Consider the following 25,708-nt stretch of genomic DNA (forward strand, 5'->3'; position numbering starts at 1 on the left):
GCACTATAGCACAAGGAAAGATGCTCCCAAGAAGCTGTGTGCGTGCGTGTGTGTGTGTGCGTGCGTGCGTGTGGCTGAAAGAGAGAGAGGGGAATAGAGCCAGCGAGGGAGCAATAGAGATTGTGCACATGTCTACTATACGAATTAATACCTCTGCGTTTTTTAACAACTTTAAAAGTATGGCCCTCGTTTTGCCTCAGGTGAAAACTTGAAATGACCAGATAGAACTGAATAACATAACATTTTATTAAAGAATTGTTCAACAGACAACTCTTAACAATGAAATAAAAGGAGCTACAAAGGACAAAGGAAGTTCTCCAAAAGTGTTTAGCTATATTTCGTCTAATTCTCGACTATGCAGGAACGGTCTGATTCCGTCCTCGCGCCCCCTGTACAAGTCAAGACATTATTTATGTACAAGGGTAACATTAAACTATTTATTTCTAAAATACAATAACTAAAATTAATTCCTTACAATGACAAGAACACAACGTCTTTATAACAGGTAAATACTAAAAAAATTACATTTTTTTCTTGATATAAATACATGGGGGATAAATAATACAAAAAGAAAGTATTTAAACTGGCTATAACAAATAAATATATATTTATGAATGTTCACTTGAACATACATTGAGAAAGACGCTGATTGGAGGTCTTCCGTTTCCGAAATAAGATGTATTTTTTCCTTAACCATCAAAATGTAAACTCTAAGTGCAACAATGATGCCCAGACGAGAAAGCTTTAGTGTAAACCTACACTTCAGCTTGGTTCCCGGACATGCATTTTGTTCAAATATACCCTGTTTCCACGTTAAGTCAAGACATGAGAAAATGTGAGCCTTTCGCATTAGTCTTGGCTAATGTAAGTGAACCCTATCGATTGAAAGGGAGAGAGTGAGAGAGAGTAGGGGGAGCGAGAGTAGGGAGTGATAGAAAAGAGAGCGAGAGAGTAGGAAGGGGGAGGAGGGGGCAATGAGCCTATCATAGTTTTCAAAAGAGTTCTCAACTCCTTTTTACCCTGTGACGATGATATAACAACATAGCAAATATCTATTTTATGTCCTCGAGTGTGTGTTTGTTTATGGATGTTAGCTAGCATAGCATAGCAATGTGAACCCAAACACCATAAACCCAGTGGGGGTGTAGGCCTACTATGCATCTGCGTGATGCTGAAGGGGCTCTTCCCTTGAAGCCACAATGTTTGGCGAGGACATGTAAAAAAAAAAAAATGTCACTGGACAGTGGGTTAGTGAGACATTTCCAAAGAGAGGTAATATGAATAAGGGAAGTAATCGAAAACAATCCAGTGGTTTGCTTGCACCAATTGAAGAATGCATATTGACCTCAGTCAAGCTTAGCCATTTGTGCTGACTGCAGGGAATCAGGCTAAGCATAATTCCTCGTTGACATAACATGTGTTCCATCGAGTCAAAAAGGTCTGACAGTAATACATCTCCCACCTTGTTAGCTGTCCATTAAGCCCAACTATTACTGTTTAATTACTTGTTTTCGAGGTGGGGCTCCATATTCAAGGAAATAAACCGTTAATCAAAACGCAATTCTAGTGAATGTTACTAATACGCACAATGATAAAGACAACAGACAATACTTTTTTGGCCATGGCAAGAAACCACTGGATCATATTTTTTTTCAACCCCATTGCAGCGTCCCATGGGTTAGTTATTTGTAATTGTAATTTAGTTTTTTCCCCCAAACCTGCTACTACAGATGAGTTAACTTGGGAGCTTCCTGGATTCTACCCTGAGAAGGATGTTGCGCTGCCAACTCCGTGTATGTCGGGTGGGGGTCGCACGGTCCGTGGTGTTGGCTTGCTGACATCTGCGTAGCACCGTTGTAGTCCATGTTCCCAGCCTGGTGGTGTGGTAGATGATTGAGGCCGTACATGGACGGCCCAGAGGTGGGCATCGACTCCACGTAGTTTCCTCCCACATACACGGGGCTGCCCTGCATGTTGGGAGTCCCATAGTTGCCACTGTTACCCTGTAGCCCGTGCGGGTCGTATTCTGGTGCTGTGTTGGCATACTTCTGTTGGGAGGGGCAGTTTTTCATGGGGTTTTGGTAGGCTGAGGACATGGCATATGCGTTTTGATGGGACTTGTTAAAAGATGTCGGGGAGGGGGCGTCGTAGTTGCCTGCCATTGAATGCATGGAGTTCATGAAGCCAGCTGAGGACTGCATGGGTAGGGGTGGGCTTCCGGTTGGAGAGGGCCCCCCTGATGACGAGCCCAGCCCTTTACATTTCTGATCCTTTTTGTACTTCATACGCCGGTTCTGGAACCAAATCTTGATCTGGCGCTCGCTGAGGTTGAGCAAGTTGGCCATTTCCACGCGGCGAGGCCTACACAGGTAACGGTTGAAATGGAACTCCTTTTCTAGCTCCACCAGCTGCGCGCTCGTGTATGCGGTGCGCGCTCTCTTGGAGGCTGCGGAACCCGGGGGGCTTTTTTCACCTCCGCTGCTCTCTGCTGGGGTGGGAATGAAATAAAACATCATTACTACACACGGAAATTGAATGCATCATTTCCTAATAAAGCAGAGGCCAGGAAACGAAACGTATCCCCTAGATATTAGTTGTCAACATTTCCTAACTTTGTCATTTATTAAGAGATTCGAGACCCTACATTGACCGTGTACGTAAATTGCATCATAGACAAAGCCCACAGCCAGAACTGTAGCCTACTATATTTGAAGGAGCTGCACGTTAACTGTTTTCACTTGAATTGTGTCACAAATATACGAGGTTCAATGAATGTACATAAATTGGTGTGTGTGTGTGTGCGTGTTTGTGTGTCAATATGTTCATATCAATAATCTTTGACAACCTACAGTTTAGATTAAGCATTCCTCTTATCTACAAATAAACAAGAACATTCGGATTCCAAACGTATCATCTCTGTCTGATGAAAGATACACAGTATATGCCAAACACTGCCATGTTCTAATGCAATTGTTTCAAATGCTCATCAATAAAGAGAATGACTGCTTCTATTTTCTGCGAGTCCAATTAATAGAGGTCTCAGTTACCAAATGAATGTGATTATGACGAGAGGGCTTTTCCTAACGACCTAACTAGGAAAAAACCCAGGCTTTAAATATATAAATAATAAGTTAGGTCATTAGATACAAGTCCATGATTATGTTTTGTAACTGTGTTGCAGTTAAGCTATCCAGCTTTGAATGTGTATATAAGGGGCATGAACAAGGTAGCGGGCATTGGGGAGGGGGGAGCGGGGCACACACCGTTAGCTGAACTTGTGCTTGGAGAGCTGTTTTTTTGCTTAGTATTCTGCCTCGACTCTTTCATCCAGGGGAAGATCTGCTTGTTGAGGGTAGGGTTGGTGGACAGAGTGTACGTCTTGGGCGCTGATTTGGCGGCCCCACCGCTGCCTCCCGGCTGCTGCGCGGTGGCACTGCTGCTGGTGGCGGTGGCACTGCTGCTGGTGGCGTTGGCGGGGTTGACCGGAGGGGACACCTGGGGTGGTGGTTGGTGTTCAGGTGGCAGGCTGGGCCGCATGCAGCTGCCATTCAGCTCTTTCGTCTTGGCATGCTGCTGGGGAGGAGCGCTGTTGCCACCGAGGGACTGCAGCGAGCAGGCGGACCTCTGGTAGTCGCCTTCGAGCTGAGCCGCGGACTGGAAGGCCGGTTGAGGAGCATCATAGCCAAAGCCGTTGGCCCCTTGGTACGAGTAACCTCCGAAAAGCGTCGAGTTGTCGTAGTAGGTCGTTTTCTGCATTTCCAAAAGTGGAGTTACCGGCTACCAGGGTCCTGACGACCTTCTGGAAGAACATTGGCACCAGATGTCACGTGACGGTCTCTTTCCAAAGGCCTCTTGGAAGCTGACCTGAAAGGTTATAAGAAGCACATAATAAGAGAGGCGCAAAATAAATCCATCTTCTGCCGCTGAAAGGCGCCATGACATGAATAGCGCTTTCCCACAACACGGCTTGCAGATGCCATGTCAGGCCACAGTGCACTGGGCCTACTCTATCTCACTATGAGCAGCACTCCCCCTCTCCCAACTCTCTCTCACTCTCTCTCTCTCTCTCTCTCTTTCTCCTTCTCTCAGACACACACATACACACAACTGCACACGAACACAAACAACATCCAGCCAGTCACTCTGCACTCGCACATGGGAGCACGGACACGATTGTCTTCAAGATGTTGTCCTTGAATAAATAACGAATATAACCTCACAAATATGTGTGCTTGCATTATTTGGGTAGGTATATCCCATTACTTGTGCTGCATATTGTCCGGATTTTCACATTATAACATTTTGAATAATGTTTCAGCGTTGGCCTTTGTTATTTCTACGATAATAAAACGTGTTTTCGTTATCATTCTTTTTTCATACATTGAAAGTCGTTTGAATTGCGACAGAGCGATGTGTTCGTTTTCATACGCAAGGTTGTTTGTATTAAAATACTATCCTAACATGTCTTGTGTTATGGTTGTAATAGAAAAGTCATATTTATTTGCACAATTGAAAGATAAAGACAGAAACCTGCGTAAAGAAGGTGCATTTCGGTGTTAAAAACAAGCAAGGCTATATAGTGGCTTGTATTCTCGTTTGTCTTCATGAATGAAAACGAGCAAAATACAATTAGGGATGTTTGAAAAAAATGTGTCTTAAAATGCTGTCTGTAAAATGCTATCTAGCCTGTGCAGAAAGCTAGGAATGGGCCTTTGCCATGTTGTTGGGCGAAATCAGTGCATATGTCGCGCTTAGCTCCATTTCCTGACAGGTTTTCTCAGGTTACACAACATTGTATTTGGGCAACATTAAAACCCAGACAAAACGGCACTTGAGACTCCGTTGGGAACGTTGTTGCAGGTCCCCATAGAAGGAGAATGAGATAGCGTCCCGGAAGCTTCAGGCTAGTTTGATTCATAACTGTCGCTCGGCCAAAGAGGACTATAGCCCTAAAAAAAGCTCGAGACCTTATATGTGCTAACTGCTGGGGTGGCCAAGAGGGCAGTGTGCGTGGCCCCTGCCAAGCACCATAACGCACCTGGGACTAATTTCGTTTGGACGTTTAACAACCGAGATAAAACGTTGGAAAATAGATTTGAAAAGACCATGGAAGCTTTGAGGAATAGTTAATTTTTTTGTAGTAGGCAGCCTTCAGTTGGAAAGCCAACTAGCAGGTTCACTTACATATAAGTCAAAACAAAAACACATGCTTTGTGTTTGTGGTTACACTTGGTATTATGATGGCAAATCCCCCCAAATAAACAAAGTCTAACAGTGAATATAGTTATATCAATGAAATTGTTCTATTATTAGTCTTTTTGCATAATAATATTGACATATTTTATGTTATTGCCTATTAATATCTATTATAAATTACCCAATAGCCTACAATTACATAAATGGTAGACGGAAATTGAAATGATATAATCACTAGAAAATCCCTGGACAACAATAAAACAATACTATTGCCTGAAAATAAAAAAGACAGTCTGAATAATCCAAAGAATAACCATTATACACGTTTTTAAGGTTAAAATCAATTATCCATAAAAACACGATCATTCTTACACATGCTATTCCAAGAAAATACAAAGCTTGTGTGTCATAAATAAATAATTCATCTTATTTTATGTATATCCTTTGTGAGACTTATAGCTCATCCTAATAATATAGGCCTACCCACTAAAACGACAAACGAAATGGAATATGGAGACATTCTCCAATTTGAATAAAAATATGTGTAAGAGGTAAGGAATAGGCTAAATGAGATGAGAGAAGTGCTATGTCTGAGAGAAGGAAGGGGATCCTGGGCTACAGCTTTACGACACCAACTCTCACCACGTCACAAATGTCGCTCATTTATCTTTCCAGTAGACGGCTGGAATCCTAATTATTTTCTCTAAGGAATTGTTCGAGGGAGACATAGAGAGAAAGAAGGGGGGGAAATGGCTACAGGAATAATAGATATTAAATCATATCGCAATGCCATTAAATGGAACACGTAATGTCCTGGCCTGCTTGTAACACTAACACAATAACTAACTTTCCTATAGATTCGCTCTAATACAATTATGGGGTCCAGAGCGAATGGGGGCTGGATAAAAAGCGATCCCATACAAGGACGTCAACAACAACATGGAGACGAGCTAGACACCAGTTTGGATGTCCAATTTGTAGTTTAGCATGGATAAAATTACAAATGGCGCCTGTAATACACACACATAAAGACATTATGTATCGAGACATGTGTTAGCCCATTTACAGATTGAGAAATGGCAATTATTGCATCAAAACAACCAATGAGTAGTGCAATGGTCTCTCATGTCGAGCCGTCTTCATTCGCTCCTTGCCTTCGTTCAATTAAAAACAAAAGGCCTTGGACGTCTGAATGGCATGTCAAACGAAAAACACCGTATCAAAACATTTATATAGATGGCCAGATAGAATACAATTTGAGATTAGTTTAGCACGGCAGTCCAATAACATGGGGATCCATGCCTCGGTACTAGCTGAAAATAAACGCGTACCCATGTCTGAACATCAAAGCCCACGAAAACAGATAGCCCAAAAATTATTTCCCCGTTGCTTTGTAAATAAATAGAGAGAAAAATGAATCTGTTGGAGGGAGATTCTAAAGGGAAAAAGGGGGGTGGGGGGGTACGGCGTGGAAGGAAGCTTAAAGCATTGTGAACTCTTCTTGAACCGCGATTGGAGTCATATGGTCATAAATCACCGGGACACACTCTCCGCCATTCACAAACTGATAGCCTATTTCAGACCAGCTTACCTTAGCCTCTGACGAAGGAAGCACGGGCAGGCATCATATATTTTTCACATTCGGCCTCGATGCAATCAATAAAACGAGAGCTCTCCGCTTCCCTTCAAAATCTCGCAGCGAATGTAAATCCGCCGGTATCTCGAGGACTGCTGCCCCGAGCCTGAGTCCGGGCGCTCCTGCACGGATCCCCTCGGCTTGGGAAGGGGGGAGACGGTCTGGCATGAAAGATCTGAGGAATGCTAGGGGGGCTGCGAATGGACAGGCAGCAAGTGCCTAGCTGCCCTGTCGACTGGTACGCCCTGCTCGCTGATAACAATGGCCTCAGATTTCCCTTTCTCTCACAGCGCAAACCTTAACATCATAATCCGAGCAGAGCCGCGGCTCGCCGCGAAATTTCCCCCATTGCATTTCCCCCCATGCGTGTGTTTCTCTCCGTGGTTATTCTCGCTCCTCGTAGCTCTTTCGGTGGGTTATTGTATTGTCAACACAAGGCCTTGGTGCAGCTATTCGGATATAGCGGGGTTGACTTGGAGCGCCAGTCGCGGCTGTTAATCCCCATCAAATAACGTCACCAGTGGAAAATTATGCTAATTGCAGACGTGCTGGACAGGACAGGGGCCTACAAGCGGAGAGACAGCGCTAGTACTTTTTGATGATTCACGTGTTTCCTGGTTAGGTGTCAAGCCATGGTAATATTGTTAAGTATATGAGAGGAGCCTCTGTTTTTTTTCCTCCACTGGTGTAGCCTATATTAAATTACTAGGAAGTGGGTTTCCACAGCCGGCTCCCGCTTGGCTCGCGGCAGAAACCGAATTCTCCCTGTATTGTTAATGTTTCAACACATCTCTCCCAACACACACAACTAGTGTAATAACAAATGGACAAAATGAAAAAGGGAGGCTGGTGGGGGGCTCAGGGAACAGACAACAGGCGCACTTGAAAAACAAGGGAGGGGTGTAAAAACAAATCAGTAAAAGGGGAAAAAGAAGAGAGAATCTGTGGTATTTAACAGCTAGGACGAGCCGATGCCACACAAACTTCTTAGAAAAACGTCGATAGCGAGTCCATGTTAAAAATAGAAGAAAGGGCTTCCTGTGTTTTTACTGTAGGCTATGTAGGACTTTAACACCCAACGGAAAGAGAAAAGTTAATCAACAAGAAGAAAAACCGAGAAGGAAACGAGGAGAAATGAAAACACGAAGGCGAAGGTTTTATATTCTCTCTTCACTACCTCTCACCATCTCTCCCTCCCTCCCTCTCTCTCTATTTTTTATTATTCAGGGCACTACCCCCTTCGTTTATGGCTACGTAAGATTTATGACTTCTACCACACAGGACTAGCTGTAAACAGCTACTTTAAAAAGATGCATTTCGTGTGGGAACTTGAATAGAGAGGATCACCAACCGTGTAGGAAGAAGGTAGGAGACAAAAATGTAGGTGTCTGCAACTTTTTCTGCCTGACATTGTTCTGGATTTGCAACTACTGCTAAATGGACAAATGCAACCCACTTAAAATATTACTAATTAACTAAAAACACAAACACTCCAGTATTTTGTATCTACAACTGGTATTTTTTTTCACGACTAAGCACATACCGGAAGAAGACAAGTCATTTTTTTATGTTAGTTATGGCAAGAGAAGAGTCTATACCAACATGATTTTTGGGATTACAACATGCCGGTGCTTGTTAGAAGATTGAGGAAGAGTATTTTCGTTATTTTTATAGGATGACAAGAGATGCATCAGTCTTCCTGATATATTGGAGTTGACTGAGTCATGGATATACTATTTCAACGGTGGAATATATGGACAGATTTGGGGATCCAAGGTTTTCCTTTTTCCTGCAGTGAACATTGCAACCAACATATTACATAAAGAGACTACAAACTCCAATGAGAAATTTCGTTGGGATTTCCTATTTTGTTAATGAGAAGGAAAGCTTTTTAGGTGGAAAGTGTTTTGAATGTTGTGTATTGTTTTTTTTTCAAGGGTAAATGCTTGTGATTGTGTGGTGAATATGCCATTGAGTGTGAATATATTTAATTGAAAATGGATTGAGCAATTGTCTACTGTATTCATATGACAGACCCCTTACATTGCAAGACATAGCCTATCTATTTATGATATATATTGAAAGTGTTCGTTTTCTATTTTGGACAATAGGACATTGCCACCTCTGTGCCTATTTGACTATGTGAGTTACCCTATAATGTTATTGCATGGCTAATCTACATAATGCTACACGCCCATACTTTCATCATCCACAATGTTTTTTTCTCCAGATATTACACTATGGCATTCATTGACTCATCGAAAGAAGAGAGCGCAAGCACACACAAGAACACACACACACATGCACCACCATTTTGACAATGATTTTGATTAATCTGTGGTGCTTTATGCACATAAACCAAGAGATGTTTATTTATTTATTTTTTAAAAAGCTCAATTTAAAAGCTCATACTTATATTCCAACGCCTGAAAAAATATATCACAAGCCATTCTACATGCATGCCATACTAGAGAAGATTAGAATAAACACTCTTGGCAAAGGAAATGTTTATCGATTATGTGAATGTCATATGCAGACTAAATCATCATTGTTGAATGTATGCGATGTATGCATACTTCATTCCAATAAAAACATATTTACTTTCAAATATGTAAAAGTATGTTTTCTTATGTTCAAAAATATTATTTCAATGGGATAATGAAACTATTAATCGAAGAGATTGCATTCAATCGCACATCCGTTTTTCATTCATATTCATAATAACGAGCAAATAATAATTTGCAATGTGTATATACTTGTCATAGGGTGACTTACCGAGATTATGTTGCTTCTTATCACTGGATTTTATGCAAGAATACAGCTTCCTGAAGGCTTGAGGGAACTGCAGAGGAGGGGAAAGAGAAAGATGCAATCAAAGGAGGCCATAAAAAATCCAATACAGTGCATATGACCTCTTGTCTACAAATCGAACACACAGGCAACCTGAGAGTTTACCACAGGTGACAGATATCGTTAACCTTAAATTATTCCTGTGGAATCACGGAATAAATGCAAAGCCAAAGGATAGAATCCAGTGTGTTCTTATGAGCCCACTGTATTGATTTCAATTATCTATCAGATTACATATCATATTTCTCATGATTTATTTTTGAGATTCCGTTATCTCGCGCAGTAGGCCTGCATATAGAGCAAGTCAATCAATCCACACGACAGTGAGGTTCATGTTGAATAAATAAATAAATAAAAATGTTCCCGCAATGTTCATACATGTAAAAGCAATTGTGTGGATATTGATGTAATCATATTATAATCATCCATAATAGTATGCTAGTTGTTGCTATGTTGACATTCACTCATTATTATTAATTTAGCAATTAATAATAGCCTACCAATCAAGGCAGTAGGGATGAAAATATGTTCTAATGACAGTCATATTCTAATAGCCTAATAAGAACAACAACAATAATATCCACCGGCTAATAATAAGGAAAATAATGAACACAATAATAATAAGGAAAAAAGTATAATTATTATAATAAAGGTAGCTATGAAGGTGAGAAATAGCTTACAAAGTCCCAATAAACGGAACAGCTCAACGAATGAAATCGAAAATAAACGAAAGTGTAGCGCCCACTGAGAAACACGGTAAATAAAAGCCCCACCATTCTGGGAAAATAATCCCAAAGTCTAGGGAAATGTAGCACTATATCCAGTTTCAGAGTAAAAGGAGACAGAAAGGGGCTTTATCCAGAGACAGGGCCGGAGCAGAAATGAAATCAAATGGCCATGATGGTCTGCATAGTAGCTCTTATTAAAAGTGGAATAAAAACGTTGGACGCTCTCGTTCGCCGGCTCCTGACAGCTACCCCAAACACATAAATCAAAACGAGGATTCCCCGACCTCCCCGACTTTGCGGCCTATAGCGATATAAAGTTATTTATTGCATCCCCGCACTCACGCACAGCATTGGCTCGCTTCCATCCCCGTTGCCCCGGTTTTTACTCCACTGCTACCCTGGTAGTTTTGAAGATTTTCAGCACCGATAGCTCGCTCGACCCGGAGACCTACTGGACTAACGTAAAGTTACCTACAAAGTGCAGGGTGCTACAGCCCCCGCAGCTAGCAACGCTGCACGCTCAGAACAAAGGGAGGAGGCAGCTACAAGCAGAAGAGCTGATGAGCCAAAAAAAAAATGTGGAAAAAGGTTGAAAGAAGCCAGGGAGCGAGGAAATTCAGAAGAAATGACGACTAACCAAGCACTAATTCAACGAAAATCATCCAAAAAGCCTGGCATGTGCAAAGGGCTATCGGAATAACGGAGACAAACAACATAGGGATTTGGCTGGTTCGTTTCTGCACGGGTTGCAACAAAGGACTCCTGAATAATTTATCAAAATGCATATTAAGTGGATGCACAGGCATTAGGGGGAATGGGGAATGCTTGCCCGCTTGGAAATGTTCTATGAAATCTACGCCAATGATCAAATCCCACAGCCCTGAAGCTCCACACTAGAGCCCTGGTATACAAACAGTTTCTGTCCAACTTTATTACCCCCCCCCCTCCTCAACACTCCGTTGGCTGTCCGTTCACCAGCCTGCGTCTGGCCATGTTTCCCTCACACCCTCAGAGGCCATTCGTTTACCGAAAAACGGTTCTCCACCATCACAACTTCACCATGTTTATGAACATGAGCTGGGTGCAAAACACGCGAAATTAACAAGCATGCAGCGGGGCTACATCTCGATGTGACGGATTGGCGTTCGGTTTTCCAAGTGACCTTTGCGTTGAAGAGCAATAACTCACCAGATTAATGATCAATCAACGGAAGAAGTCTACTTTGCAGTCCTCTCTTAATGTATTATATTTATGTATTAATCCGGGCCTTGCTGTCCAAGGCTTTCAAAGAGGCCGCATGGGCTTCTGGAAGTCAGCGAAACGCCAAAATCCCATTTGTTGTGTAATTACCAGGCAGTTGTTAACAGCAGAGTTAGTGACTGGGCGAAAACACAGCCAGCAAGCAACAATAAGGTCCTTTCCAAATCCAAAATAATGCCCCGGTATCATGCGCTCACGTGATGCGCGTACGTCAACATACTCTGGTTTTGATAGAATTGTGGCTACACTTCCCCCCTTGTTTGATGCTTCCAAAACGACGGAGAAATATATTTTCCTTCACCTTTGCCGGATTGGTTGCTTCTCTGAATTTTGCCCCATTTTGCATGGCACCCCCCACCCCAAAAATTATATTTTTCTCCCAATCTCTGGGAGGATGTCGTTTTTATCGAGTCCATTCGCCGAATTCCCGCTACCTAGAAATGCAATGAGATCTAACGACTGGCATTCCAAATGGCAAGCGACAAATTGTTCTAAACGAGGAGAGACATGATACATCTTATTTTCTCTCCCATTCTGCCGGATGACATGAGATTTTCAACACCACGGACTTAGTGAGCGAGACCAGTGTGGATGCGAGGCCTCTGCCTCCAATCTTTGCGTGATAAAAGGGGTTTCTGCACTGCTCACTGGGCGACTGGTGGAGCAAGTGGGCTTGGTTTTACACCCACGCAGATAGCCCTCTACTAAAGATCTCCAGATTACAATTAAACTCCCATTTGAGGCCCGGTGACCTGAGCGTTATGTCTGTATCGATCCCCGTGGAGCTAGTTGTCATTGTGAAAGAGGACCTACGCAAGTTCAGAAGTGGTGTGCTACTGTTTGAATAAGACATATGGCCAAATATGTCTATGCAAGATTAGCTCTTTGTGCTTTTAGAGTGAATGTCATTAGATGACGTTCTTATGCTGGCGTTATAGCTAATTTTACTAAGTGTTTATTTAATTTGTTCACCTCCTTTCTTGAAGGTGCGAATGGAGAGAGAAAGGTGCCAATGGGGAGGGAAGAAATTGATGCCTTGCTATGGCATTAGTACCACTGACTTCTCTGCATATGAGGGACTTCAGCATATTGGCTTTTGGTTGCAGAACATAGAACATCTTCATGTTCTAAATGCTCAACAAGGAATCCCTTCCATCAGCTAGTTTCATTGAGAGATCAGGGTTAATCTTTATGAGAGAAGGGCTCTAGGTGGTAATCTTTAACCGAGAATTCAAAAGAGGACACTGACTTGGAGACGGTTGGTTGGGGGCCTTATAGGTCACAGTACCCTTTCTGCTCCAGGGAACTAAAAAGTGCCAACCTCACCAATATGACATGTGAGGATGGGGTAGGGGGGACGTGACCAAGCTTTAGGTAATGAATGGTTGAATATAGTCGGCTTTACTGGAACCTGGACCTATTTTCAATATAAAAGCGACTTAAATTGAAAGTTTAGATTTTCATAGTACCTTCTGATATTTCATTTGCTTTAGAGATGATGCTAATGATTGCTGTGCTGCAACGTGATCCAAGGCGTCTTAAGCAGATGCCACTATAGCAAATAACTTGCATAAAGGTCACATGGATGCTGTCCAAAGCTGTCAGATATTATATACTGACACACAGGAGTTTTACTTTCTCTTTTTCCATTGGAGCTTGCCTATACTGTCAGTGATGTATGATAAAATCAATTAAATCATGGCCACTTAGACTTTTGTGGTTTCATTCAGTTTTCCACCCCATGACGCACAAACTGCCAGGTCATGATTTCCACCGAGTTATCCAACTACTGGTTGATATGCAGTACAGCCTATAGCCTATAGACAAAGTTAGTCTATAGAATTAAATGTATTTTATGGAAGTGTAATGGTATTGTCAAAACATGGTCGTCATGTAGTGAGATGACCCATGGACCATGTTCAAATCAAAGTGTATTGGTCGCGTACACAGTTTAGATGTTGTAGCGGGTGCAGCGAAATGCGTATGTTATTAGCTCCTAACAATGCAGTAAAATGTCAAACAGGTTCACAAATAATGAAATAAAATGTTTAAAAAAACAGAAAGAACAACAAGAACAACACAGGTGTCCCACATATGTGGGTGTCTTGTTAGGTTTTCCTTTACGCGCAGCTACTTAGTGTGGGTTAAAGAAGCTATAGTTGGCGTGATGTTCGTGTAGCGTCATTGGTTCCTATATAGTTGCAAGTCCACGTGCCTTGAAAATGTCTTTCACTGACATCTTGCTCGTGTTTATCTCGAGGGTAGTCTAGATAATGTTTGCATAGATAACGTGTTTACAATGTGTACTTGTAAAATGGCAGTTGCAGATAATCGTTTTACAATGGTTTCACATTGTGCAAAGTTGACATCTGCACGTAATAGCATGGCTTCATTTACTGCATCTCTTGCTGTACAAAGTCCTCTTACGCCGTTTATTTTCATGTTCTTGTAACATTAGAACATGTTGTTAGTGGGGTTGTGTGCCATATGCCTTCATCTATATCTCAATATTTCACGGATGGGTCATTTAGAATAGAAACAACATATTTAATCGACTCAAAGTATTTGGTGTTTGCAGATGTACAGACCGAGATGCATGGGAAGCATAATTAGCAATGTGGGTGTAGGCTCACTGAGGGCCTATGAATAACCATCTTACTATTATCAGTGAGCTCTCGATGTCCTCTGAAGTCAACATGTTCTATTTTACTAGAACACCTTCTATTTTACACGCCTAGAGGTTAACAGTTGTAGTATGAAATACAATATCTTTCAATATATCCATGAACCTCCAGGTCGTGTTAGAATCAATAGCGCTAATCTACATTACTTGACATAGCCTAAAACGCCATTTGTAGGTTTGTGTGGCGCACCAGTTGTTCCACAAACAGCAATGTTGAAAATAATAACAAAGAGAGCCCGTAGTGATGGGCTTGATAGTATATTGGGATTCCTGGGGGGAGAGAAAAAGCCGAGGGTAAATTGGGAGCAGCTAGAGTAAGCAATCCTTTCACACGGTCATAAATCAGCACATGCATCTTCTTTTTACACCTAGCCATCAGATCCATTCACGGCTCACCCCACACCGCGAGTCCCCCACTCCCCTCTCTTAACATTTGATACACCGCACTTTACGCAATGAGTAAACTTTTAAATGGGGGTGTGGGAGCCCAGATATTAATGCTTGACAGAGAAGTAGAAAGAAGAAGAAGGGGGACAGTCGGGGAGAGGTAAAGAAATGCACTGAGAGGGAGAGAATGGAGAGAGGGTGAGGGGAAAAGAGAGTGAGGGCAGCGAGTCACCCTTTAGCCCTCCTCGGTTACCTATTCGAAGGCATCTGTCTTCGGCTGTTCGAAAACACAAAAGTTTGCGAGCTCAGGCACACCCAAAGATGGGTCACACAACGGATAATTAATGACTTGTCTACAGAGGAGCATAGGACACTCGGAAGAGCTCAAGCATCCGGCGTCAGTAGATGCCTGAAAACCTTACCTGACTTCCAGCACTTCTCTGGGTCTCACGAGCCAAGCTTGGCCAGCGTTTGAGGGATTATCTATTGTAGACGCGCCTGGAATATATCATTTTTTTGCTTTTTGGTGACCTTGGATGCGTTGTGCGTAATTTGGTAATGATATCTTTCCACTAAACAAAACAAAAAAGAGAGTCTACATGGCGGCTTTGGAAAGCTATATATCCTCAACCACGAGCAGGACGGACTGCTCACAACACATGCGCGCGCGCACCCATCAACACGAGCGGGTCTTCCGAGCCCGAGCACTCCCGAACACGGAGCCCCCCTTTGCACTTCCGAACTCTTCGAACCCTGCATGCGATTCCTTCGGGCTTAGCAGTCAGCAGCAGGCGATAGATTCCACCTCTACCCTCTGCCTCTTTTTTTCCGCCTATAGCTGCTTGCATGGAGCGTTGTGGATTGACAAGGTGAACTACTGAACCAGTGGACTGACAGGACACACAGGGTGGAGAAGGCAAAGGGGTTCGTCTGTCCAATAGGGATCTGACTGCACGGCTGCGAGGCCGACACGCGGGCCATATGGCGATTACAACCTGCGGGCTTCTGCAGGGTTGAACGTGGTCAACCTCATTCCGATACTGCCATTTTCTTGCCAGAGTTGAATTCATTTTTAGGCTGGGGATGGTTGGCGGATAGCGGATAGTACGTTCTTCACGAATGAAATAGGCTTGCATCATAGCAGAGGGCTAGTAAGGGGATATGAAAATAAATGACTTCTGTCTTGATGTGTTTAAAAGCTCTCACCCTGTGATTGTTTTTACTGCACTCACGTTTGTAAATGTAGATTCTTACGTTTTAGAATTTGTGACTAAGTCGGATGCACTTGGCTTTGTTTCTTGGCCGATCCTTTTGTGCGTCTGTGTGTTATCTGCCTACGCTCAGACAACACAAAGAAACACACACACAGACAAACACACGCACACAGTGAGAGAAGGAAATAAATAGAGAGAGAGGGATATAAAGAAAGGGGGAGAGAGAAGGAGATAGAAGGTAGAGGGAGGGAGAGATACCCACACGAATAGTGGGAAATTCAATTATGCTGATGCAAATGTGCCACGATAGTATCCGAGTTATTTTTAGTCCTGCATGAAAAACCTTGCCTTTCTTCTGAACATTTCCGGCTTAGTACTCTTATCGCTCTCCTGCAAGCTCTTCAGCCGGGTGAAAATTCTCCTTGCAGCCTCTGGATACGGTTTCACCGGTCATTTTTCATGCGCCTTTGAATTGCTGCTCTTGCAGATCATTATAAATTAGCGCGGGGCTTCATATTGATTTATTTCCGAAGGGGTAATCATTCCTGCATTACCGAAGGCCGGGGAAATACCTACCTGGCCAACCAATACCTACCTGGCCCTCTGAACAGAATTAGGAGTTTGAAATAGACTACTCAAAAGGATAATAATAATAATAATAATAGAAGTCATATAACTTGGGTTGAAATAACAGCTATTATTTTCAAGTTTAAGACTCAAGTTTAAGACTAATCTGACCACTAGATTTATATTTATCTGTATTTTCATCTGCTTTTAATAGATGGTTTGGGGAGCTAAATTATTGTGTAGCTTTTGGGCAAGTCATTGAGTAACATTATATCGAAATTGTATTAGGCTACTCGAAAGCTATTATGTTAAATTTCTGCTTAATATTATGGCTAAGGGTGGTCAATGTGACTGAAATAAAGAGGATACATATTACGCTTATGTTTTATAAGTGCAAGATATGTTAGATGGTTAGACTTCCATTGCGTAAAAGTTAACCTAATGCTTTCGATATGTTTGTTAACAATTAAAAATATTGCAAATATAGAGCTAAGTTAGATCGAGGTAAGGACAGGCTTTAGATGGAACAATTATCTCTTGTTAGGATATATTAAAACAATCACGTGGCGTTTTGTGGACCTCTTGTCCAGGCTATTATTTCGTGGATAACATGTGTTACTTATTTACGCGTAAATTAATTATTAATGGTACGTCTTTTGTTCTTTGTCCACAGGAAAAGTATTGTGTTCTAGTGAATCTTTTATCGCCTGCAGTGTTATGTATGCATGCTATTTTACATAAAGGTTCCATTATTGTTTTTATACTAGAACGAGTGTGTGGTAAGCAGTGTCGTAGTCCATCTATAATTGTAAAAACAAAGTGCAACAATCGAATTTAAGCTACCTCCAAAACACTAGTATTATAAAGCCACCGTTTTCTTTATGTAAACATAAAAACGGATGGAAATACATTTATCTCGATATTTTTGCTGTAGCACTACAAAACGAATAGTTCGAGGTAAGCGAGAGAATATTCCGGAGAAAAGGGGCTATGCTTATGAATGGTGTATTCTTGGAGGGTCGCGCCTTTTTGTGAGAGAAGGGCTCAATATGGCTGCCATATATTTGTATTGTTCCCAACGCTGTTGAGCGGGAAGATGCGCTCTTGATGCCTCGTCTCTTATGCGTGGGATTCTAACGACCTTGTCTGCGACACAAATGATAAACAATATTCCGACACACTTACTGCATACATACATAGAGCCCTATAAAGATATACATATACAATCTGGATGCCGTGAATCAGTTGCAGGTTGTTTAAAGGTTTTGAAGTGCAATAGCCTATCCTATAGAATGAACCGAAGAGCCATTCAAACAAAGGGCCCACTTTCAGCTTTCAACCTCTAGTTAAGGCAGGGAGGGTAATATAGGACATTTGCAATAGTATTATACTGATGCTATTATAGAAGCCTCATAACCCACTGTTGCTACCATTACATGTTACTTACAAATGTTAATGCTAATCTATTTGTAGCCTATTTACGTGTATTAGAGCTGTGCGTAATGCTAACAGTTCGTTTTTTACTATGATGATGATGCACAATTGTTTCCACCCAGAATCTGAGCACCCAGTCTGGCTACCCATCTGACTGGCATTTTGAATAATTTTTCCAACGCTGGGCTGTCATTGAAATCAGACATGAGGCGGTTTCAGTGAGCAACCGTGATCTCTTACGCGCACAATGTCCCCTTCTCATCGCCCCCTGAGCATCCACCGAAATGAGCTGGAATATTGTTTTTGACACAGCGCCCGACAACAAGTAGCGCCGCTGGAATAGACATTTTGAAAAGTGCTGCCCCTCGCTGCTATGCCCATTAATATTTGATGGGAGCCACAGAGTTGTTCTAATTTTGTTACACAAAGGTTTACACTAGCGAGGCGAAGGGGAGGATTGTGGAAGGAGCCAGCCATGGGAATGACGTTTAAGCTGCTTTTGTATTCATGAATAGAAAAAGGAAGCACTGCATTATAAATATGTATTATTATCATTATTATTATTATTAGGCCTATGATCATTATCCTACAACATACTGATTTCATTATCTGCAATGTCATCCTTTTTCAAACCAAAATGTGAGTAAAGCATTTTCAAATGGAAAACTGTTGCAGTCTTTGTCTGTCTTTTGTAGTTCTCTCTTTCAATAGCATCAATGCAGCATACACATATTTTATATCCACACCAAAACAACGTTAACGCGTCATATACGACATTGACTACGGTTAGCCCAGAAAAGAACATATGCCCCCACCCCCCAAAATGCCACCACAACCAATAAAAATGATGCCTGTGCTATTCTCACAACCTGCAGACATTCGATGGCATAATGGACACAATAGTACACCAAATAATAAAAAATACTATGTTCTGTTTGCTAAACACCACCATACTGACATAAGTTATCGAATGTTGCATCATTTCATGGTCGAACAAAATCCACAGAAAATGTATCGAAAAAAATATGTCGGAAAATATTCTAAAAATGAATCCTTCCGTCCCATTAGCTACTACTTTAGCTAGTCGATGCTATGCCCGTCATGCCACCCTTCTATACAACACATCTCATCTAGCTTAATTATAGCCTACTCTTCTCCTACTAAGTTTGTATTCCAATTAAGTTGTCTATCTTGTCCAAAAAAAACGCCTGGAGCTCAGGTATTAAACCCCTGGCTATGACTAGGCCTATGCTGGCGAGCTCCGGCGCTTTTATGAGATTCACATGGCGACGAGGCGTTCCCGTTTTGCCAAATTTAAACAAATCTTCCCTTAATTGGTAATCGCATATGCAGTAACTCAAGACCTCGAGCTACTTAGCCTTCATATTAGTCGCTGATCCATTGCCGTAAATCGCCCGCGATAATCAACTGCGGGGGGAGAGAGGAGTGTAAAAAAGGCAAACGCTTTTCTCGACCGGCGAGAGACAAGAAGCACCGAAAAAGCCAGAGTGAGAAACGAAGATCCAGGAATCTCTTCCTCATTCCCGTTTATCATCACTCGCCAATCATTTTCCCCGAGAAATGATTTATCGTGGAGACGGCCATAAACAACACAACTCCCTTACAAACACACAATGGCAGCCCGCTGCCGCTGACACACATATCACTATAAATCAAGCGAAGTAGCTGGCTGAAAAGAAGAGAGAGGGAGAGAGAGACATGCAGACATGAGGAAGACCGAGATGGGATGGGGGACGGATGAGAATAGTAATACGACTGCTTTTAAAATATATACATCGCTATCATTGCATTGCAATACAGTGCAGTACTATGACATGTAAAGGCTACTATTGCTCATGTAACCAAGGCTGAAGTCAAACGATGGGATGATGGGTGCAAACACATGCATGATGTCAAAGTACAGCAAGATGAGTATTTTTGACATATTTACCACAATATTACAAACAGCATATAATTCATTGACTCGGGTAAGCCAACGGCGCAGCAATGCACTTGCGTGGAAGTGGCGTCCCCGTTTCCGCTATACTCACAATGTCCACACGACGAGAGGCTCCCGTCCAAATTTGTTTTATTGCAGCCTCTGTGTGTCTCTCCCCTCTCTTTTTTTTTCTCCGCTATAGGGCTTGTTTTTAAAAGGACAGTTGAATTTCACGTCAGACACAAGGAGACCATGTCTGCGATATTCCTGACGAATACATATCTATTCTGCAACCTCTGCATTAATTATTTAATGAATCACGTGACCAGGAGGGGATGGGGTACCTCTCCTTGCACGCTCCCGGGACCACTCTGACCCAACACTCCAGAGCCCACGTTCTAACTTAAATCTTTTACAGAAATACACAATAAAGACTACCCTATAGGCCTGCACCGTTTACTCTACAGCTCTTTGTGAAAGGGAGAAATACGTCTTATGCTATGTGTGTACTATGTAGGCTACTGAAAGAAGTTATGGTAAGTGGCCATATGAGAGGGATGGCATGATACGAGGAGGATAGTGAAACACTTGGGTCCGTTCGTTTGGTCTTTATTCCTTACCACCTCTGTTTATGTATTTCTAGATAAGGGTGTTTTTATTTCGATTGAAAACAAGCAATCCTTATTTAGATATAGATTTGTGCACAGAAGGCGTACACTAAAAGCCAATGTTGTAATAGCTAAACTGGTTCGCTTGGTCTATTGTTGATATTATTGATGTCATGTTATTCGTTGAAGTCCTTGTTGGTTTGCACAAATCTTTTGTTTACACAATAATTAAATACATCTTTGGCCATTCTGGAAGAAATGAAATCGATGCATACGCTCTTTCACCCACAGTCAATTTCATAATAACACTATCGTTACTGATGGTGATTCAATACGGCACAATTGCTAAGAGATCAAAGAAAACAACTACCTTTTTGTGGAATCCTTCTTTTCGAATGACTTCGATAGGAGCTGTGAAGTGATGGCACACATAGCTGCGCCAACGAGATCTCTAAATAGCAGGCATCTAATTATTAACAAGTTTGGTGGAAGCCCGTGGCACGAGGGTGATTAATTTTTACAGGGACCATTATGGAGCGAATAAAAAACAGGTAGCACGCGGCAGAAAGGAGAGAGTTGTATGGGGAGAGACCCTGCCCGCAAGCACTTAGCAACAATGGTACCAATCCTTTGGTGTGCTCTGCCATTGCACTCACTCAGAACAATAGACCTGGGGCTGTGTCCAACAAACCCATGCAGCTATGTCTAAAGGAGAATCCTGAAGGTCAAACAATAGCAGGACTTGCTGCTGTGCCTACGAGTAGCAGAGAACAACAGAACACTGAAGCTGTTTCCCTTTTCCCCAGGAATATCGTAAACAAGAAAATAAACAGCCTGAGGGGAAAACGGCACAAACTGGTTTGATATCAAATGTAATTACCCCGAACTATTTAGGAAAGAAATCAACGCTGTGTAGATAAGCTATTTTGCAGCTATAACTTTGCCCAGCAGGTTCTTTGAAATATTTGCGGCCGGGGGAAAATGTGAACAATGCACGCACGATAGGCCTACATGCGGATGGCAGAGTAGAACAATACAATTGCGCATATCAGATCAAATCGTTATTGTATCATTATTGTAGCTTTGCTCTCTTCGATAACAGAATAGGGGAGACACAAAGAAAGGTACGACTGGGAAACATAGAAATCCAAAACTGACAACACATTTCAAGGAGTTCCAAAAGATCTCACACATAATTTAAATCAAATATTTGCAGCGGTGATAGCACTATTAATGATGGCTATAAATTATACTAATCACAGTGGGCCCATATAATCGCAACAAAGATTACCACAATAAGAACAACAAACGAATACTACTCACAAAAGAATGACACCATATTGTGTAGCCTAATTATAATAATAATATTGATATCAACAACAACACCAATAGCTTAATGAGAATGATAGTGATGATTATATAGGCCTATTTTCTTGGGGGGGGGGGGGGGGGGGGGGTGGGGCGAAATACATTGCAAGAAAAGGTCTAAGAAAAATCCGTGATCGATGGGAACACCCAAAAGCCTTATCCTTGTAAATGATTAACCTAATCACTCTGGAATTGAATAAAACTGCACTTAAAAACGGAAGTGTCCATAAAAAAAAGCAATTGAAATACTGTGTAAATAAAGTAAAGAATAGCCTATATGTGGGTTGCTATTGCTTACAGAAAACATAATAATAATAATCATCATCATCATCATAATAGTAATAAATAGTCAATCAAAAAAAATCTACAAAAATATCAAACAGCAGTCCATGAAAATCAAAGCTGAAGTTTGGCTATGTAAACACAGCGTTTTGCTAAAGGCTAGGTTTATATGGGGAAGCAGAGATTGATTTACGAAGCCCAACATCCCGGCCTTTATTGGGGATCGTAAATCTGTCAGAGCCGGCAGGACACACACAACCTTTTTTCAAATATATTCTGCGAAGGACATGGACTCCATAGGACAGCATCCAGCCAGCATGTAACATAACCTGACATTATACTATAGTTATTTTAGGTATGTTTCAATCAATACTGTATGCTTCTGAAAATAATTTTAAATCTATGGAAGCCAGTCTGAAATATGATAAAACATGAAGGTAAGCCTACATGGTGAACGGTATCAAGGTATTGGCGTTGCGATCATAATTATAAAGATGAATTATGGATGCTGTTAGTGTATGTACTGGTGCCTTTGTATGTATTTATGTACTGTGTAGCCTTTGTATGTATTTACTGTGTCTGTCTGTCTGTCTGTCTGTCGGCCTATCATTATTTGTGCTATTATCATTAGTAGTATAATTAAAGCAGTAGCTAGTAGTAGTAGTAGTAGGCTATAATCATAATAATAATAGTAGGCTAAGTAATAAAGAGTAATAAAGAGATTAGCTAGACGTACGCTATAGATAGGAGCAGTGCTATTATTCATTGCATTATCCATTATTATCATGCATTACTACCCTTGAAACCAAAACTTATTCGCTAAAATAGTAACATGGAACTTTACTTATATTTTCACATTCCGCATTTGGTGACGACATGATGAAACCGCATCATATTGAGCCACACATTCAGTAATAACCCATGGGTCCACAATGAAAAGGGAAAAGACTCCAAAGAGAACAACCACTATTCTAGGTAGCTTGTGCAAGTTAACATTTGTGCACAATGAATGTAAGCTGAGGCATCAGTGTTCACAAAACAACACCCTACACATATAATACAGTAAAACGTTATACTGTACAATGTATTAGTGGACAGTGGGTTAGAAGGGGGGGGGGGGGGTCGTTGCTGGCAGAAGTAACAATGGTGCTTTGCTTTACTTATTAATGTCTCCTTTAAAAAAAAACGCTTCCAGCTTTTGCACACAAAGTGCGCGTGCGTTAGCTATATATCTATGTGACTACATGGCGCTGACCTCCGCTCCATGGCTGTCCACAATAATAATTCAGCAATGCGCGGAGGCTATTTGTTTCGCAATTAGCGGTGTGATCTGAAACAGGCACCACACCACCGCAGCTCTGCGGGCCAAGCGGCAGAGGCTTCCAACAAATCTTGGAGGGGTTTTAGGGCCAAGGAGGGAGGAAGCGGGGCTGGAGAGAGACTGAGGGAGCATGATACAATGCAAGGCGTTGGCATACCATATAGTAGTCGTATCTGGGGGAAGAGGGAGGGGGGGTATAAAGCCCCATGACTTCCTGTGTAAAGCTGAAGCTGCTGAAATGTACAGTCTCACTCATAGCGAGGCCTATCAAGATGTGAGACACAACCCAAACGTCTCCTGTAGCAACCAGAGGCTTAGCCTATATATTTGTGATTCTGAGGGGAACGAGAAAGAAAAAAATAATCCATGCAGCTAGATAGCTCTGGTGAAGGGCACCGCTGTCTGTTTTCTTAAGGCCCTGTTTGGTTTACGTGGGTGTCTGAGACGAGATAGCACCGTGCCCCGAGGTTACAGTGACCTGGCCGCGGTGTTATGACTAACTCGCCCGGGGTCTTTGTTGGAAATGTAACATGGAGCGGTGTCCAGTCTGCGAGGGGTCAAGGGGTACCAAGGGTCAGTCTGTGACTGTCCCCTGGTTGAACTCGCTCTCGGCCAGGCCATTCTGTTGTCAATTCCACCCATCGATTTTTCTCTCTCTCTCTCTGCCTCTCCCTTCGATACCAGTACTTATATTTTTATATATATAGTCCTTAGACTTTTTACATACATATATCCACAGAGATTGATTTGAATGAGCCAACCAGCAGTGAATGCACTTCTGAGGCATTCGTGCTCATCTAAGCAAACGACTAAATGCAATTGCGTTGCAGAGTTGTGCTACAAGTCGTTTATTTCGAAGTAAATTATTTTTTTCCGGTATCCCCCATGAATCGTTCTTTTGGTTTGACCAATTGATCATCTAATTACTCATAGCCAGGCCTCTGTTGCATGTACGCACCTGTACACAAACGATAGGACTTAGCCTTCATATTCAAATTAAAATATAACTGCAGGTAACACTAAAAAAGTATATTCACTTAGAAAAATATGAATAGGCCAATTATAGGACAGTATTCTAATAATGTAAATATCCTCTAACCCTGAAAGAATGCAGTGTCAAGCTTTGAAGACAATGATGCTGTCCATTCCAAAAGGCCAACATGATGCATGGGTGTGTAGGCCTATTACAACGCCTATACACCCATATCCATGTATATAATGTACTAAAAACATAGGCCTATTGAAATAAGCAACACATAGAGCGAGAGAGGAAGAGGGTGAGCGAGAGAGACATCTGACATGTTAATACCATTTCAGAGGCGATGCTTGGAGCCCAAGAGAAGTAAACAAGTTGCACAAATTCTCAGGAAAACGCAACCTCATTTCTACCCTCCACGCCGTTCGTGGATACACAACAGTAGGGATCCACACACTATATCAAAGCGACCATAAAACCTACCTAGCCTTCCCCCCCGACCTCAACAAATGCGCGCCTGTTACCCGGCTGTGAAAGCAAGGGCTATAAAGCAATAAAACTCCAACCAAAGCATACCAACGAAACAAAAAGTCATTACCTTCGTCGCTGCCATCCTCGGTAATGCGAAGATTCTCAATGTCGTTGGGATTCTATGGGGATTTTCTTCAAGGAAAAAAGTTTTCTTGTGTGCAAGACTTGGTCAAAAAAAAGGTGGTGGGTTGAGAAGGGGGGGGGGGGGGGGTGGTATCTTCAAGTGTCTTCCAAGACTCCTCTCCCCTCCTAGCAGAAGGTCCGTGCAGTTGTGCCGCTGAATGACAATAGAGAGGAGAAGAAGTGTTTAAAGAGAAGAAGTGATTAATGATTTTTCTGTATAATTTTCACATTTTTCTTGGCTCTGTCCGCAAATAATGGTGGTGAACTTTTGGGGCCCCTTAGAAATCTGTTCGCTCCTATTCACCCTCCGAAAGCAGAAGTTCGAAAATAATAATAAAGGATAAGAATAGAATTCTAAGGTGCATATTGTATGTGATGTCACGCGCAAATTCATTTATTTTACTATGCAAGTGCTTGGGTGCTTTTTGTGTGAAGACACATGTGCGTGGGGACCAATGTATCTATTCAAATAAACGACGTTTGAACTGTTGTGAATATAACAACATTTGGACATAATATCACTTGCCATCTGAAAAGTATAGAGACATTGCCTAAGGCCCCACATGAAAATCAATTGTGTGCATCTATGTGTGTGAGCTATAGTG

General features: G+C 41.9%; 1 protein-coding gene across 1 annotated transcript; it reads right to left on the bottom strand.

Moving 5' to 3' along the window:
* Window positions 1-224: 224 nt before the first annotated feature.
* On the bottom strand, window positions 225-25,154 carry LOC120034940 (homeobox protein Hox-B3a-like). Its single transcript, XM_038981651.1, has 4 exons — window positions 25,048-25,154; window positions 9,608-9,674; window positions 3,264-3,864; window positions 225-2,488 (listed from the first exon to the last, which is right to left on the bottom strand). Exons 3-4 carry the CDS (start codon window positions 3,754-3,756, stop codon window positions 1,725-1,727), a joined length of 1,257 nt encoding a protein of 418 aa, XP_038837579.1. The 5' UTR covers window positions 3,757-3,864; window positions 9,608-9,674; window positions 25,048-25,154; the 3' UTR covers window positions 225-1,724.
* Window positions 25,155-25,708: the final 554 nt, after the last annotated feature.

The sequence above is a fragment of the Salvelinus namaycush genome, chromosome 3 (assembly GCF_016432855.1).
Source record: "Salvelinus namaycush isolate Seneca chromosome 3, SaNama_1.0, whole genome shotgun sequence".
NCBI classification, from domain to species: domain Eukaryota; kingdom Metazoa; phylum Chordata; class Actinopteri; order Salmoniformes; family Salmonidae; genus Salvelinus; species Salvelinus namaycush.

Excerpts from the sequence above, each read along its gene's own strand:
- LOC120034940 (XM_038981651.1), bottom strand. The coding sequence starts at position 3,756 with ATGCAGAAAACGACCTACTACGACAACTCGACGCTTTTCGGAGGTTAC. Across the intron at positions 2,489-3,263 it reads AAGCACAAGTTCAGCTAACG|CAGAGAGCAGCGGAGGTGAA; the intron begins GTGTGTGCCCCG and ends TTCCCACCCCAG.